This window comes from Pantherophis guttatus, chromosome 4 (genome assembly GCF_059756535.1).
Source record: "Pantherophis guttatus breed Tessera chromosome 4, ASM5975653v1, whole genome shotgun sequence".
In the NCBI taxonomy this organism is placed as follows: domain Eukaryota; kingdom Metazoa; phylum Chordata; class Lepidosauria; order Squamata; family Colubridae; genus Pantherophis; species Pantherophis guttatus.
This window is the reverse complement of record NC_142066.1, coordinates 8,758,046-8,777,346: the sequence shown is the minus strand read 5'-3', so window position 1 is coordinate 8,777,346 and position 19,301 is coordinate 8,758,046. Positions and strand designations below refer to the sequence as shown.

The window sequence follows — 19,301 nt, the reverse complement described above, 5'->3', positions numbered from 1 at the left end:
GGAAAAATGCTTCGGCCTCCCATCCATGCAAAACAAACTCAATCTTTGTTTATATACTTTGAACTTTCTTAACCTGACTGGACAGCCTCCCACGTCGGCTGCAACCCGTCATTTTTCTGCTTCTCCATCAGCTACTCCAAAACCGAAGGTATATTTCCGCCAACTACCTGATCCTGCATGGAGAGGGCCCGCTGACCTTATTACCTGGGGCCGTGGATACGCTGCTGTCCAGCATAACGATCGCATCATTTGGGTCCCCGGAAGACACGTAAGACCATTTCATTTACAACAAAAAGAAGGAGAAACCCCTGGTGCTGAGACAGCAACAGACTTTTAACGCATGGTGGTGATCATCAGCTTTGCAGGACTACACCGGAAGCTAGTCCCCTGCACACAGCGGAAGATTCATCAGGAGGAAACTTCACATTGTACATATACATTTTAACACTTTCTTATACATACTAATGTTAGTAGAATTATTTTTCTGATTTTGCTAGTAATTTTGTTTCACACGTATAAGTGACTATGATTTGTTTATGGCTTTGGATATTGTTAGCCTTGGGACTCTCAAGTGATCATGCAAGGAACATCAAATCCCCACATACATACACTTCAAGTCAAGTACGCTCTCGCCAAAAACGCATTGTCTATGCACGAGGCCCTTACTTTCTACCTAAGTCTACTCCACCACCTAAGGTTCCCATATTGACGTTTCCAATTAAAGGGGGAATGAATAAGGACAATGGGCCTCTGCAACAATTGCATAAAGGAAATTATATATCACAGATTCTGGAATTAAGTCAAGATCTTGTTAATCAGCATAACCCTACCTTAGGTGAGAAATGCTGGTTATGCTTATCTGCTGACCCTGCATCTTATCATGCTATTCCTGTAAAATCACAACTTTGGGTAAAAACAAAGGCAACAATTCTCCTTGAAAGGGATAGTAGAGATAAAAAAACCTGTCTCACCAATACAAGGAGATTTTTATGAAGCATTCAAACGATTGGGAAAAAGTCGTCTTCCTATCACAGGCCCAATTGCTACAGGTGTAGACCTCATAGGAACACCTTCTTTATGTGTAAAGAGACATCAGACACTCGGTAGGCCTGTAGGATCCCTGAAAGACGAACAATGTCACTCAGCAATATATATATAGGCCCAAAAATAAATTTGGTGGACATAAAATTAACAAAGGGAGTTTTTCCCTCTGCTTACCGCAAATTTCAACAAAAGGTTACTTTCTCAACTCCACCAGAACTACACTTTAGAAAGGACAGGTGGGGTGGATGGAATCTGTCTGTGGAAAGCTGTCCAAGACCATTTCACCCTCCAGGATTTCCCATTTGGTTCAATTTAAAGTCTAAGGCAGGTATATGTATCCTTTTTCCACCGGGAAATACTACCTCTCAATATATTTTTGAAGGACCGATTCTCAGAGATAAACAGAAGGACCTATCACTAGAAATCCCATTACAACCTTTAGCGGGAATGTTTGTAGCAGGCACTATGGGAGTCTGGACTAATGAAAACAACCGTAGACTCCATGCCTTCTCCATGAACATCGGAACATGTGTGGAAGAAAAAGGAGTGTTTTTCTTGTGTGGAACAAATGCATATCTGTGTTTGCCAGCAAACTGGACAGGAGTGTGTACTTTAGCCCACCTTTTTCCTAAAGTGGGTGTTGTCAGTGCTGAGCACTCTATCCCTGTTCCCCTTTTGGGACATGTTCAAAAGAGGGTTCCCATTCTCATCCCACTATTAGCGCTTCTAGGGATGGGAACAGCTGTTGGAACAGGAGTAGCCGGCGTCACGCACTCTGTAATCCAGTTTAAACAGATATCAGAGGAGTTGCAGGGAAGTTTGAATCAAATAGCTGGCACTTTGATTGAGGTCCAAAATCAAATAGACTCCTTGGCTGCTGTGGTGTTACAAAACCGACGTGCCTTAAACCTCCTGACAGCAGAAAAAGGAGGAACATGTATATTTTTAGGTGAAGATTGTTGTTTTTACATGAACAAATCAGGTGTGGTCAGAGAAGGTGCTCGGGAATTACAGGATAGGGCTTCCAAGATAACTCAGAGGTTACAAACTCCTGACATGTGGTTTTCTTGGGTGCCTGGATCCGGATGGATTAAGCAAATGATATTTTTGTTCATATGCGCAATAGCTGGTTTAACGTTCATCCCATGTGTGATACCAATCATTAGACAATTATCTATCAGAGCGGTAAAAGAGATTCAAGTTGAGAAGGAACTAGCTTTGACAGAACATCTTCTTGATCAACTTGGTCCCCGCCCTATGGAAGAACTTACAGATTCTGAGTTAGATTCATATGTGGTAATGGGACCAGGGGAATAAAGGAGACAATCTCCCTATGACTTAAGAAACTAACTATAATCATATATAACATGTATAACCATTTGTATGCCTTTCTTATTGCTTTGCTTATTTTTGTATGTATTCAATATATTCCTGTTTTGTTTGCTATGATGACAGGCATGTTTCCCAGGCATAAAGAAAACATCATAATAACACAGCTGAACCCTGTTGCAAAAAACAAAAACAGAGGAAATGTGGGAATGCGGTGGCCATAATACATGTTTAAACCAGTTTAACTGGTTGGACACTTGTATGGAGCTTAGCACCGAAATAACCAGACTATGAAAAGCGGGTTCATATGGATACTCTCTGAAGGGCCCTATTCATTCTCTCTTTGTTTATAACATAGGCTGTGCCTGCAAAAGCAAAGATATCTCCTTGTATAAACATTCCTGAGAAGCAAAGCAGACACATCTCCTATCTCTTTGTAAACACATTCCTGAGAATCAGATAATGGAGATGGGCCTCTCGCCTGGTAGTATCTGGTACCAAGCAGCCAGAGTTAGATTTTGCTTTGCATCTTTACCATTGCTTTCCTATCTCTTGTATGTAATATGAGATGTGTAGCCATAATAACGCCTTCTGATGACGCTGTATTTGGGTAACTAATAAAAGAGATTGTAGCTTTTTGTTTGCTGCTCTCTCATCCTGAGAAAACACTTGTCCTGTGTTTTCCTAAACTGGAATCCTCATGAGAAGCCCGCCAGTATGAATTCAACAGTGGTGGCATGATGTCCCAAATAGTTTACCAGTTTTAGAAATTAAAATTTAAGGAACATCGTTGAATAACACCTTATGACATATATTGTAGCAAGTTCTTTTTTATCTATCTATTTAAGAGAATTTATATGGTCCCACACTCACTATCAGTGTCTCTGAGCTGCTTAAAAAATATACAAGGAATAAAAACACACCGCTGGGGATAACAATCAATTGGTTGATCCACTTTATAGGTTCCAACCCCTTCTGAGTTCCACAGGCCTATTGACAAAACCAGGTGCTCAGGGCTTTAAAAAAGAGGGACCAATCTAATCTCAGCATGGATGATGTTCCAGAGGGAGGGAGCCATCACAAAGTAGACACTTCTTCTGTGTCCCACCAGATGTCCTGACTTAAGAGAGAGGACACACAACTATCCCTGCCCACTGCCTCCATTGGATCACATGGATGTGATCAGGAGGAGACAGGTCTTCAAATAACCTGATTCCAAGCAATGTTTAAAGGTGACAACCAGCACCTTGAATTGTACCCAGAAGCAAATTGTCAGCCAATACAACTACCACAGGAAAGGTGACACAACTGAGTCTGCACAAAACCATACGAGTGGCTGATTTGGAAACAATTGGAGCTTATGGATACTTTTAAAGGACAGCCCCATGTAGAGTCCCTGTTAGAGAAAATGTATTTCTCTATAGCTGTGCCTATTAATGGCTTTTGGAATGGACAAATACGTAAACCAATCAGAGGGCAGCTAATAGGTTTGAATCTCCAGGGTCCTACCCTAACTGTCATAGTTAGCAGTATAAAAGGAGATTCTTGTCAGAAACTATTTGCTCTTCGATCTTCACTCATCTTAGCTATTTGGTCTTAGGTCTTAGGTCTTAACTCTTCTAGGATCTTCCGTTAAAAAACTGTGAGCAGTTTGGAAGTCTGTTAGAAGAGCAGTTCTGGTGGTTTATAATAATATTTCTTCTGAGGAAGAATAGTCATAGATAACATAGCTTAGAGAGAATAGATATAGATGTAGATATATAGCTGACAGGATAATTAATCAAAGTAACTAACTGCCGTTTATTAATTGCATAGATATTGTTATGTTTTTATTATGTAAATAAAAAATCATTTACTGTTAAATGATTTAAAGGCTCATTTGTTAAAGTAGAAATTCATAGAGACAAAGGTTCACAGTTCATTGATTTTATTAACCTCCACAACAGTCCCAGGTAGAGCTGATAATCTCCTAATTGGTGGCACACATAGTTTATCACATTTATTTATTTATTTATTTATTGCGATTTATATGCCGCCTTTCTCCCTAGCGACTCAAGGCGGCTTACAAAATGACAACTTCAATACAAATCACAATACAATACAAAATTAAAATCAGTAATCCAATTAAAAATGATGTAAAATCATAGCAGTGTACCAGTGTACCCCCAAATGGAACTTTAAGGAACTTTAAGGAACATCCTTGTATAAAACCTTATGGCATCCCATTGTAAAAGGTGTTTCTCCCCTCCTTTTATAATCTTTCCCAGTTCCCCCAAATTTTCTTATATGAGTAAAAGGTGTTTCAGCAAAAATGTAGGCTTCATTTTTAATCTATAACATCTCTGTTTTTGAAAAGTTTCTAATTGTAGGAAAAGAAATAATATTCTTTAGAATTTTTTAAAGCAGGGGTGTCAAACTCAATTTCATTGAGGGCCGCATCAGGGCTGTGCATCAGGGGGCCAGCCAGGCATGGCCAACTGAGTGGGTGTGGCCCACTGAGTGGGTGTGGCCATCTTTACGCCACTCCCCAAACTGCTGACATTTTTCCTCTTTTTGCATTGGGTAGGCCGGGCCAAAGCCCGTGGTCCTTGTATTTGACACCCCTGTGTTAAATTATTTGTGAGATATTGTATGAAACGTTGGTGCAAGTAATTATTTGAAGAGATTTAGAGAGCTTAGAGTCACTTTTTAAAAAATGTTCTGCATAGTTGTTCTTCAGAAAAGAAACGTATAATAAATGACTGACACCTGCTGGATTTGTTCATATTTGATTTTGTGAAAAATTAGTCAAAAATAAATGTGTCATCTTGGGAAAAAAAACCTTTGTATTTATTTCTACAATTATAACAATTAAATATATATTCTCTTGCATATGTCCCTTATATTACTTTTGTTGGCATTTGCACCTTTAAAAAAAATAGCTGAACTATCAGCTACTTATTACCTCATCAAAATAAGACAATTATATCCTAGAGGAATTACTATAGGCCAAAACATCAAAGGCTTCCCAGAAGGCTATTGAAATTCAACAACAATGAAGATTTCTGTTTGCCTATAAAATAAGTCTTGAGTCACAAAGAGTTTGTTACAAGGGGTAATAACAGCTCTCTAAGATTCATTGTTTCAAGTATCCACCTCTGTTCTCTTCTGCCAGTCTATCTGTTCAAAACCTTGTGATATTCAAGATAAAAAATTGTACTCACATGGATCTTCAAGCAGAAAATGATAGATTTTCTCCTTAGATGTATTCTCAAATATAATCCTTACATCTACCTTTAGATGAAGTATTGGGTTATATATGCTTCCCTATGGGAAGGCTGGAAGGCAAAACATTTTCACAATAACAAGATCACCAAAATGTTTCTCTTGATGTTTTTGGTGCATAAAGTAGGTACTTTGAGCTGCCCTGCAAGTGATGCTTTCCTTGTTCCACATGAGTGGTACCAGCCTGGAGACCTCATCATTGGTGGGATGGCATCTCATTTCCTTTACCACTTTTATGAAATGAAATTTGTTGAAAACCATGCTTTAACACCTTACGAGGTACCAATGTAAGAATTTTATTTTCTTTATCAAATCTTACGGAGACCTTCAAAAATCTTTTATATGAATAAAAGCTGTTTGTGCATAAATGTAACATTTTTAATGTAATCTATGCCTTGTTTTTCTTTCAACTGTATCTGGTTATGAGAGAAGAAATAACCTTCTTTACATTCTTTTAAAGTTTTTCACATGAAATGTACACAATTTCAGATCAAGAAGTCTATTTGAATGTTTACTGAGGTAAAGCACTGTCTCTCCCCACAAAACATACATACAGTAAATGAGTGACACCTGTGGAATCTGTTCATATACATTTTCTGAAAATCTCATAGACAATAAATATAGTACTTTGAAAAAAGTCACTACTTGTATTTGTTGAAGTAGATATTTGTTGGAAGTCATGGAAATGCTGTTTAAAATAAATTTGAACACTGTATTATGAAGCATTGTACCAAAGCTATAATCTTCCTACTACGGTCAGAGAAAAAAAATTTCTTATTCATATAGAAATGATGCCAATGTACAAGGTTGTAGAATTATTTTTTTTTCAATGGGGACATTTAACCTATTTGCAGTGTATTTACCAAATTTCATCAACACGTCCTTGCCTTGGCCTTTGCTGTGAAGGAGATCAATGAGGACTCCCAGATCTTACCTAACATCACTCTTGGGTTCCACATCTATGACAGTTACCTCAATGCAAGGATGACCTATCGCACCACTCTGGACATGCTTTTCAAATCCCAGGAATTTGTCCCTAACTACAAATGTGATAGTCAGAAGAATCTCATGGCTATCATTGGGGGGCTGGATTTTGTCACATCATCTCATATTGCTGAAATTACAAGTTTCTTCAAGATTCCACAAGTAAGTTGTCAAAGGATTAAACAGAAAACTTCTATATTCTGGTGCCGTTGAATAACTGAATAATTAAGGAGCATTAAAATTTAGTCTCAGGTTTGTGTTAAGATGTTCTTCCTGGTTTAAGGTCTATTAGTTAGCATAATTTTGAAACTACTATGCCAAATATGAATTCCATACCAGATGGAAGATTTGAACTCTTTGCTTCTATGAAAACAATTGATCAGTTATATGTCTTTGAAATAATTCCAAGTAATTCCTTTCCATATTAATACCTAGAAGAATTTCAGGAAAACAATTCCTTCCTTGCATATATTTTCTATGAAAACTAGATCTGGACAATTGCATTTAATCTAACAACTCAAGAGAATACTATTCCACTTTCTTGCAGCTGACATATGGCTCATTACCCCAAGAAGAATTTGAGACCAGTAAGCACTCTTCACTTTATTTCATGGTCCCCAAAGAAGACCATCAGTACATTGGGATTATCCAATTGCTTCATCATTTCAGGTGGACCTGGATTGGGATTTTTGCTGTTGATAATGACAATGGAGAAAAATTCTTACAGAAAATGGAGCCCTTACTTTCAGAGAATGGAATCTGCTCAGCGTTTATAGAAAGGCTTTCACAACTGGCCCACTTTGAAGAATTCCAAGATTTTTTTCAAACAATCTCAATGATTTCCATTCATTTGATGAATAGCAAAGTCAATGCAGTTCTTGTCTATGGAGAAGCATTGACAATTTTGTGGCTAAGATTCGTAGTGTTTCCAGTAGATCCTAACAGCAATAAAACTACATTATTTGGAAAGGTGTGGATCATGACTGCACAGATTGATTTCATATTGTCAGGATTTCTAATCAATTGGGACTTCCAGATGTTCCATGGGGCTATTTCCTTCACTGTTCATTCAACAGAAGTCGTAGGTTTCAAGGAATTTCTTCAGACCATCAATCCACTTTCAGACTACAGAGATGGGTTTCTGCAGGATGTTTGGGAACAAGCATTTGATTGTTCATTTCCAAAATCAGAGTCACAAGAAATGCAGAGTAGAAAATGCACTGGGGTGATGAAGCTGAAGGATCTTCCTGGACCTGCCTTTGAAATGGAGATGACTGGCCAAAGCTACAGTATCTACAATGCTGTTTATTCTGTGGCTCATGCTTTGCAGGATCTATACATGTTGAGGTTCAATAGGAAGACAACTACGATGCATAAAAAAACTGATCTTCCAAATCTGCAGGCTTGGCAGGTATTTCCTTTGCATTGGAGACTTCTTTTATTTCAATGAGCAGCTTGACATAAAATGATTTTTTGAACCCAATGTGGAAAGTCTTAATATTTTCTCCATGTGCAATCAAGTATAAGAAACAACATAGAAATAAGAGAGAATTTCCTGACAATGAGAACAATGAATTAGTGGAGCAGCTTGCCTTTAGATGTTGTGTTTGCTCCATCACTGAAGATTTTTATGAAAAGATTGGACAGCCATTTCTGTGAAGTGGTATAGGGTCACCTCCTTGAGTAGGATTAAGTGTAAGATTTCCAAGGTTCCTTGCAACCTTGTTATACTGTGATGTATAAAATAGATACAGATTGCTTACAGATTAGTACAATTGGAAAGGACCTTGTAGGTCATCTAGTCCAAACAGGAGACCCTACACCATTTCTGACAGTCCAGTTTCTTCTTGAAAGCCTCAAGTGATGAAGCTCCCACAACCTGTGAAGACAACTTCTGTTCCATTGGTTGATTGTTCTCATTGTCAGAAAATTTCTCCTTATTTCCAGGTTAAATCTCTCCTTGTTCAGTTTCCATCCATTAATTCTTCTCTGGCCTTCGGGTGCTTTGGAAAATAGTTTGACCCCCTCCCCACTGTGGCAGCCCCTCAAATATTGGAAGACTGCTATCATGTCTCCCCTGGTACTTTTCTTCACTAGACTAGCCATGCCCAGTTCCTCTAACTTTTCATGGTATGTTTTAGCCTCCAGTCCCCTAATCATCTTGGTTGCTCTTCTCTGCACTCTTTCTAGAGTCTCAACATCTTTTTTATAGTGTGGTGACCAAAACTGGATGCAGTACTCTAGGTGTGGTCTTACTAAGGCTTTATAGAGTAGTAGTAGTACCTCACTTGATCTTGACTGTATTCATCTGTTAATGCAATTTAGGATTGCATTGGCTTTTTTGGATGCAGCCACACACTGTTGGCTCATATTTAATTGGTTGTCCATTAAGAACCCTCTCACAGCTACTGCTATTAAGCCTGGTTTCCCCCAGTCTATATATGTACTTTTGGTTTTCTTACCTCAGTGTAAGACTTTACTTTTCTTTACATTGAATTCCCTTTTTTAGAGGGAATGGAGCCTATCTTCTAGAGTGTTAGCTATTCCTGCAAATTTGGCAAGCTCCCCTTCTATTCCCTCATCTAAGTCATTTATGAAGATATTTAAGTGTACAGGGCCTAAAATGGAATCTTGTGGTACTCCACTGCTTACTTCCCTCCATGTAGATGTAAATCAATTAAGGACTACTTGTTGAATATGGTTTGTCAGCCAGTTGCGAATCCATCTGTTGGTGATGCTATCTATCCCACCTTTTTCAAGTTTACCAAGAAGTAAGTTGTGGTCTACTTTGTTGAATGCCTTGCTGAAGTTTAAGTATATTATTCCACAGTATTTCACTGGTCTACTAATTTAGTCACTATATTGAAGAATGAAATAATATTGGTTTGGCATGATCTGTTTTCAACAAACCCTTGCTGATACAGAAAACTGATTTCTCTTGTTATTCTGTTTTCCTATTACTCTGTCATTCTGTTATTCTGATCATCCAGAAGCTACTATATAAATTATGGTTTAAGTGTCAGTAGGAGTTATTATATAAATCACCATAGCTTGCACAGTAAAATATAGTTAAAATGATAATTTAGATTACTTTTCATTGTATCTTCCAAAAATAATCTATTCTCCCAGTACTTTCTCTGTGGCTCATGAAATTTTCATGAGTGACAAGCAAAGTTTTCTGTCTCTATCAGAGTTTTACAAGAATAAAATAGAAGTGGTCCTTTTTACATGTGGCATCCAGAGTATCAAACAAACCTATCTTTGAAATAATCACTTCCTCTCATCTATGTGTCAATGAATGCTTGAATCTCAGGTTCCAAAATCTGGCGAAAGGAAATTAGTCAAACCTGAGACTCTCAAATAACTTTGTACCAACGAGGAAATATTATATATGCTCTATCTTGAATTAATTGTTTAAGTAGTGGACCTAAAACATAATTGAAGAAAGTTACATAATTCCAAAAGCTTACTTTCATTCTGCTTCAGTTCATGCTTACCTTTTCTTAAAATAACATCAAATAAATAATAGAGTGGACATGTACATTTCCATGCAATATTGATCATCAAATTTCTAAATGTATATATTCAATAACAGTTATTGGAATATGAAGAACTATTGAATGAAACTTGATTATGATGTTCTCTTTTCTATTATGTTGCTATAAATTCCCTCTCCTATTCTCTTTCAAGTAGCTCCATTCATTTCTTCAAGGCATTTCTTTTAACAATTCAGCTGGGGAGAGAGTGTTCCTGAATGAGAAAGGGGAAGCAACAGGTGGATTTGACATCACCAACTTGATCACTTTTCCAAACAGATCCTTTCAGAGAGTCAAAGTTGGAAAGATGGATCTCAAGGCACCAAAGGGGAAAGAATTACTCATTGATGAAGATGTGATTGTCTGGCACATAGTTTTTAACCAGGTATCAAATTATTGAATCAACAATGCCTTAATCCATTATGATCCCATATTGAATGTACTCTCCTTAGAAGTCTAATTTCTGTCTTTTAAATAAACAATGGTGTATTCTTTCAAATGTTGATGATCAAACATTCCTCAAATTGACAAAATGATAATGTAAAAGCCATGTTTGCATATTTGGTTTCCATTTCTGTTTGAAATCATACGAATGGACATGTTTTCCTGAGATTGTCACCATGTGTTATTATTTACTCATCTTGACCTTCAAACAGGACCATTTCTACATTATTCTGAGTAGTACATTTTTAAGTTGTTGATGAAGTAGATAAACTCTTGTGGAAGTCAAGAATAATTTTCCTCCATAAAGAAAAACATCACAAACTCTTTTACATTTCTCCTTTTTCAAAATCTTTTAATGATTATCAACAGGTTCTCCCACTTTCCAGATGTAATGACCCTTGTTTCCCTGGATCCTGGAAGAAAAGGATTGAGGGAAATCAATTCTGCTGCTTTGACTGTGTTCCATGCCCAGAAGGGAAGATTTCAAACCAAAATGGTAGGTAGGTATTCTACCAATTTTCTTTCAATTTAAGAAACCTTTATTAAACCAACTTAGGCTGCATATTATTAAGTGAGTTTCAATGGTATAGAATTACTACAATGACAATTCCTTGATTTTTCTTCCAGATATGGATGACTGTTTTGAATGTTCAGAAGATCATTATCCAAATGAAGAAAACAATGGATGTATCCTGAAACCGGTGGTGTTCCTAACTTTTGAAGAAACCTTAGGAATTGGTTTGGCCTCAATTGCTCTTTCTTTCTTATTCTTGACAGCTTGGGTACTTGGAACTTTTATACAGCACAGGGATACTCCCATTGTCAAAGCCAACAACCGGTCCCTCACCTACACCTTGCTTGTCTCTCTTCAGCTCTGTTTTCTCTCCCCTTTCCTCTTCCTCAGCCAACCTGGCAAGGTGACCTGCCTTCTCAGACAATCAATGTTTGGTGTCACTTTCTCAGTGGCCATTTCTAATGTACTGGCCAAAACCATCACTGTGGTTGTGGCATTCAAGGCCACTAAACCAGGATCTCAGATGAGGAGATGGGTGGGGAAAAGATTGGCTCTTTCTACTGTCCTTTCCTGCTCTCTCTTACAAGTATGTATCTGTATTCTTTGGTTGTCAACATCTCCCCCATTCCCTGAATTGGACATGCACTCAGAGTTCCAAGAAATGATTTTACAATGCAATGAGGGTTCAGCTTTCTTCTTCTATTGTGTCTTGGGCTACATGGGTATCTTGGCCATTGCCAGCTTTATTGTGGCTTTCCTTGCCCGTAAATTACCCGACAGCTTTAATGAAGCCAAATTCATCACCTTTAGCATGTTAGCCTTTTGCAGTGTGTGGATCTCCTTCTTTCCAGCCTACCTGAGCACAAAAGGAAAAGCCATGATAGTTGTGGAGGTCTTCTCCATCTTGTCCTCCAGTGCTGCTTTACTGGGATGCATATTCCTGCCAAAGTGCTTCGTCATTGTTTTCAGGCCTGATCTAAACCAAAGGGAACAACTGACAAAGAGAAATTAGTACCCCATGTGATCTTCCTTGATCGAAGAAATTGTTGAGAAAAAAAAGAAGAGAAATATTGCTTGTTGTCTACAGGGAATATAAAAAAATTCTTTCAAAAGAGGATTTATGGAGGATTATTCTTAACACTGATGTTTATTATAGTTGCCGATTTCAAGAGAAGTACTTGGGTGCTTCATTTTCAACCATTTCCCAGGTTGTTGAATATAACACTTTGTCCCTTTCAACACTCTATTTCAGCAGTGTCAAACTTGATTTCATTGAGGGCTGCATCAGGGTTGTGTTTGACCTTGGTGGGCCAGTAGGTGTGGCTGGGGTGGGCATGGCTGGGGTGGGCATGAACAGGGTGGCTATGGCCAGCTCAGCGTCACTCATGTCAGGGGCACCTATGTGGCCTGGCAAGGCTCAGGGGATCCATTGTCTCCAGTAGAGGAAGATGAGATCAGGGAGAGCAGCTATGACAGTCCTTTGCCAGCAGAAACAGAGCTTGGGAGGGGTGCATGCAGGATGTCAATCTGGTGGCCCATGGGCCAGATGCATCACATCAAGGCCACACCCACCCCAGCTCGGTGAACGGGAAAAATGTCACAAAACATCATGCAATGTCAATGTGATGCGGCAAGTTTGACACCCTTGGTTTAGAATAGATGCTTAGATTTGCCTGCAGGCCCCCCTCCCCAGAAACAGAAAAGAACCAGCCTGTGATGCCTCTGCCAGTGAAAACAGAGCTCATGAGGGCTGCACACAGCCATCCTCAGCTCTGTTTTCACTGTCAGAAGGTTGCAGAAAGGTATCCCAGCTGAAAATGGAGCTCACGCGGATCACGCATGGTCCCCCGTTTTCATTGGCAAGCTCCATTTTCATTGGCAGAGAGTTTCAGGAGGCCATCCCAGTTGAAAACTGAGCTCAGGAACACATTGTTACTGGCAGAGTGCTCAGGCCACTACAGTAGCCCCCTGACACAAGTGATGTCATGTTGGCCAACCCTACCCTGGCCATGCCCCCACCCCCAGGTCAAACACAACTCTGATGTGGCCCTCAATGAAATGAGTTTGACGTCCCTGGTTTAGAATAAGAAGTCTGGCATTTTTCACGGAAATCAGCTGAAATTCAGCTCAAATTCTAGAAAAAAGATGTACGGTCCTCTCTGATAGAAGGAGGGACTACAATGATGAAAAAAACCTGAAGGAAAATTTTGAGTCTTCACTAGATGGAGATGATAGATAGGTGTAAAAGAGCCTTGGTAGTGCAGCAGACTAAAGTGCTGTTAAGTAACACCAGCTGCCTGCAATTACTGCAAGTTCAAATCTCACAAGGCTCAAGGTTGACTCTGCCTCCATCCTTTTGAGGTAGGTAAAATGAGGATCCGGATTGTGGGGGCAATAAACTGACTTTGTATAAAAAAGAACACCACTTAAGCGGGGGGGGGGGCGAAAGCCCTACTAAGCAGATACAAGCAGATATACAAAAGTATGAAGGCTATTGCTTAACCATCATTGTAAGCCACCCTGGGTCTCCGGAGAAGGGCGGCATATAAATTGAACCAATTAAATAATAATAATAATAATAATAATAATAATAATAATAATAATAATAATAATAATAGTATGTAGGTAGACATGTAGATAGATAGATAGATAGATAGATAGATAGATAGATAGATAGATAGATAGATAGATAGATAGATAGATAGATAGGGAGACAGGGAGGCAGGCAGGCAGACAGACACACAGATGGACAGACGGACAGACGGACAGACGGACAGACGGACAGACAGACAGACAGACGGACAGACAGACAGACGGACAGACAATAGATGCTATGGATAGGGAAAATGGACCAAATTATAATGAAAGTGAAACCTTAATTCAGATAGAAACTAGTTACTCTAGACTTCTCTGCAAGGGATGCTTCCCCTGTTCTCATCATTGGTGGCATGATGTCCCACATAATTTACCAGCTTTATCAATTGAAATTTAAGGAAAATCCTTGAATAAACCTTATGACATACATTGGAAGGAGTTTTATTTATTTATTCATACATTTAAGAAAATGTATATGGACACCCTATCACTTTCAGTGTTTCTGAGCTGCTTAAATTTTTTTAAAAAAATATATAGAAAGAATAAAAACACACCGCTTGGGATAACAATCAATTAGTTGAGGCACTTCATAGGTTCCAACCTATTTTGGGTTCCACAAACCTATTGACAAAACCAGGTACTTAGAGCTTTTCAAAAGAGGGTCAAAGTGGGGACCAATCTAATCTCAGTGTGGATGATGTTCCAGAGGGAGGGAGCCATCATGAAGAAGAGACTTCTTCTGGGTCCCACCAGATGTCCTGACTTAAGAGGGAGGACTCACAACGTTCCCTGCCTCCCTGCTCCACTGCATCACATGGATGTGATCAGGAAGAGTCAATTCTTCAAATGACCTGGTCCCAAGCCATGTAGCATTGAAAGGGGAGAACCAGCACCTTTAATTGTACCCAGAAGCAGATTGTCAGACAATGCAACTCCCACAGCAAAGGTGACACCTGTGCCAAAGGTGCTTTATTTTTTAAGAGGCAATGAGACTTTCTCGTTTTCTTTGAAGACCTTTTGAATCTCATCCAAGAAAATTCTTCAGCTCTGACTGGATTGGTGGGGAATGGAATGATTTATACTCCTTGCCAAAGGGGGAAAAAAAAAGGCACTTTGGAACAACCATCACCTGGATGTTTGAGAATCTCCATAAATATGACATCTGTGCACAGCGGAATCTGCACCAAACCGTATGGACTGGCTGCATTTTGAACCAATTGGAGCTTCTGGGTACTTTTCAAGGGCAGCCCCATTGAAAAGGGTCCCATGTATTATAATGATTTATTAATTGGTGTCACACATAATTTATCACTTTTATGAATGGAAATAAAAGGAACACCCCTGTATAAAACCATACAATATAAAAAATTATAAAATGTTTTTTTTTAAATAATCTTAGCCAGTTCCCCCAAAATTGCTTGCACGACTAAAAAGTCTTTCAGCATAAATGTAGGCTTCTAATCTCTAACTTCTCTGTGTTTCAAATGTTTTTTTGTTGTGGGAGAGGAAATAATATTCTTTAGATTATGTTAAAGTCTTTGTCAAAAAATGTATAAAACTTTGGTTCAAGAAAAAAGCATTAACTTCCAGCCCAGTAAAAAAATAACATTACAAGCTGAAGTTTTATTTTTACACATTGGTACATACTTGCCGTTTCTATAACAACAATCTATCTAATCAGCAAAACCAAAGTCAAAGTTTCATTTTTTTCATCACAAGCACAACATCCAGAAGTAATTTCCAAATAAATAACCATGATTAGGTAGATTTTCCTCTTTGAATAAAGCAACCAATTTAACCATTTCTGCTTTTTCTTCCTTGCTTTGGAAATAATATATATTTCTGTTTGCACTTAATAATCTTTATATATTACCACTAATGGTAATTAGTCTTCCCTGTGGCAAGACGTACACAGCAGCGGAGCTTCTTGGTCTGCGAGATTCCCCCCTCTCGCAGGCTTGGCCCCCCACATTATCGAGGGCCTACCTCGATGACGGATTTTGGAATCCCGAGAGGTGGCATGCCGCAAAGAGGGGGCTGAGGGGTTTTTTAAAATTGTCTTTGTGTAAATTTTTAAGGGGTTTGGGGAGGGGTTTGGGGAGGGAGGGAGGCCAGTCTGGCTGTTAATGGTGCCATAGGGGGTACGGACTCTGGGGAAAAGGGGACTGTTAGAATGCCCTCTATTGAGGGCTTTTCCATCAATACGCCTCCCACCGGCCAGTTCGCTCACACAGAGAGGGCCTCCTCAGGGTGCCGTTGGCTAGACAATGCCGGCTGGCGACCCCCAGGAGGAGAGCCTTCTCTGTGGTGGCACCTACCCTTTGGAACAATCTACCCCCAGAGATACGAGTGATCTCCGACCTCCGGACCTTTCGTCGGGCCCTAAAAACTCATCTCTTTCAGTTAGCCGGTCTCTCTTGATTTTATGATTTTATGGTTGGTTTTAAATTTTGATATGGATTTTAAATTGATAAATTTTAAACTATGGGCCAAATTTAATTATTTTAAATCTATTTTTAATCGTATTTATGTATAAATGTTTTTATTTTGGCTGTTCACCGCCCTGAGTCCGAAAGGAGAAGGGCGGTATAGAAATTTGAATAATAAATAAATAAATAAAATAATTTTATTAACAAAATTCACTGTATTCTTTCAAATTCTTTCATCTTAAAGGGAAAATACTTTTTATCCATTTTAAAATACGAAACATTTTTTTAAAAAAATTCTAAAACTAAAAAGTTCTAATACATCTTTTTAAAAAATGTCTTCTTAACATACAAACTTTAAAATTTGCTTTTAGTCAAACCAATAAAATTCCAAGTCACTCCAATTAACTCATTAAATTTAAATCATTCCCTCCAAGTTAGCCTCATAAAATAATAGCTTGCTTCTTGTATACTTCCTTTTTAAAACTCTAAACTTTTCTTTAAGCTAATACATCTTTTTCTTTAACGTTCTCTTAACATAGATCATTCAAATACACTTTCAGTAATATTTTACAAGCTTTAGGAATTACTTAAGCATTATATATAAAGGGGAAAAAATGCATTTCCAAATCTCCTTTACATTAAAACTTTCTTTATTACAAATATCAGACCGATGAAAATCCATCCTAATTCCAATTGGCTCATCATGTTTAAATTACTCCTTCCAGCTTATCTTCATAAAATAAAATCTTTTTCTTTTCTCAAATGTTTATTAAGCAGTCATAAACTTCTCCGGGATTTCTCAATTTTTCATAGTATCCATGAAAAACGGTCCCAAACTTGTCCTTTTAAAAGCTGCAGATTTTGGGGAAACTCTTCTTGCAATCGTGTTGGGAGATTTATGTTTAAACCATCATAATACAGTTTGGTGTCAGGTTTATATTCCAAAATTGAAATTGACTCCTCTACATTGTCAGCTATTTGTTGAATTGCCTTGGTGATTTTGTATCTTTCTACACATAATTGTATCCCTGAAGTAGTTTGAGTAGATTTTTTGACATAGTTGGAGCATAGCTAGTCTATGAACTGGTGGGTTTTATTACAGGATTTTTCAAATGCATCTCTAATAATTTGCTCCTCTTTAACTCCCTCTTTAGTCAAAGAGTAGCTTTTTTGTAAGACACTTAAGAATTACTGGCCAATCAGGAATCATAAAAATCAGAATGTTTGAGCCATCCACAGCAAAGCAGACCATGCTACAAAAAATAAACGAGAACCACAACTTTCTGCCCTTATATTTCTCTATATTCTTTTTTTAAAGATACCTCATACTTCCTTATTTTAGCTTGCCTTCTGCCGTCTTTTTCCAAAATGCTGCAGATCTTCAAAACGGAATAGCAGGCTGTGGCTAAAGAGAGACTTTCTTAGTTTAATACAGATCGATAGTCTTTAAAAGTGATTGAGAAATTAAAGACACAACCCAATGTCCATTTGGAAAATAAATTCCAAAACAGCTGCTTTTTCAACAACGAAGTGATTGCAGCCCCACCCTCCTGCTGTCGGTATACAGGCTGCTTTGAAGCACAGCTCCTAAGCTCCTTGGAGACGGTTGCTTTATGGAGAATCTTGTCGGATGGTTCCAGGACTCTCCCTAACCCAGGAGAGTCATATAAACTGAAAGAATGCCAATTCTTTCTGTTGGTAAATGGAAACTCTCTCTCATCCCAACCCACCTTCTTGCTGTTGTGGGGAAAATAGGAATAACAGAATAACACAGATGGAAGGGAACTTAGATCTTCTAATCCCACCCGCTGCTCAAGCACAAAACCCTACACCATTTCAGACAAAGGGTTGTCCCATCTCTTCTTAAAAACCTCCAGTGATGGATCCCTCACAACTTCTGGTGGCAAGTCATCGAACTGATTAATTATTTTCACTGCCAGGAAAATTTTTCATAGTTCTAGGTTGCTTCTCTGCTTGATTAGTTTCCATCTATCACTTTGTGTCCTGCCTTCAAATGCTTTGGAGAATAGGTTGACCCCCTCTTCTTTGTGGCAATGCCTTAGTTATTGGAAAACTGCTGTCATATCTATCACATCCTATGATATCTATCATGTCATATCACATCATATTATATCATATATACCATATCAGTCGTGAAATTCATGCGATCTGGTAGGGCCGGCGGTGGGAGGCTCCGTACACTTGCCTGGACGTCATCACGTCCCATTTTTGAACCTCTGCACATGCGCAGAAGACTTTGCACATGTCTGGAGGAGGCATGTGTGAGCGTAGCGTGCACGTGCTCACATTTTCGAACTTATTTTATTAGTGTCCTGAAGATAAGTGAATACTAACCCTGTACTATATCATATCTATCATATGATATAATATGAGGAGGAAAGTCTGTTAGATATCTTCTCTGCCTTGGGTTATTTATAAAAATAATGCAAATCAGGACACTAATAAAATAAATAAATAAATAGCTAAAGATTTGGATGGGTAGATTATTAAAATAAATAAATAAACTTTAATGTCATTGTACGTGTATACATAGTATACCCATACAACGAAATTCACTTAACACCCGAAGACCAGGTCCTACACACATAACAATCCCCAAACACTCTCCCACCCACCCCAATTCCCCACCCTTAAAACCACCCAAATATCCACACAACAGACCAAGTATTGCTGTCCAACAGCTCACTGATGGTGGCCCTTTAAACTCAAGTAGCTAATGCTACTTTCCAAATATCAGCATAAATGTTGTTATCGTTTCATTCTTCAACATTCTTTGACTGAAAATGTGGATTAAACCTCCAAAGAAATTACTGGTTTATTTATCAGACCTTAACATATAAAAAATGTTGCCTCTTCTCTACTAAACAATTCTATTCATTTTGTATGGAAAATGGGAACCCTACTCCATTGTAAGGAATGAACATGAATGTCAACACTTGAGGCTGTTTTTAATTGCCAATGTCCCTTAGATTGTTTTTATCATGATTTGCTGATTTGAAAAAAAAAAGTTGAACTTTCAGTTGAATCACTTATTTTCTCACCAAAAACAAAATAATTATCTCCTACAGGAATCACCATATTATTTTTAGCTAGGCCAAAACATCAAGGACTGTACATAAAAGTATTTAAATCCAACAACAA

At 38.3% G+C, this 19,301-nt stretch overlaps 1 protein-coding gene across 1 annotated transcript; it reads left to right on the top strand.

Moving 5' to 3' along the window:
- Positions 1-1,491: 1,491 nt before the first annotated feature.
- LOC117657746 (vomeronasal type-2 receptor 26-like) lies at positions 1,492-12,146 on the top strand. Its single transcript, XM_087893267.1, has 4 exons — positions 1,492-1,981; positions 2,171-2,340; positions 10,971-11,097; positions 11,229-12,146. Exons 1-4 carry the CDS (start codon positions 1,492-1,494, stop codon positions 12,125-12,127), a joined length of 1,686 nt encoding a protein of 561 aa, XP_087749393.1. The 3' UTR covers positions 12,128-12,146.
- The last annotated feature ends 7,155 nt before the right edge of the window (positions 12,147-19,301 follow it).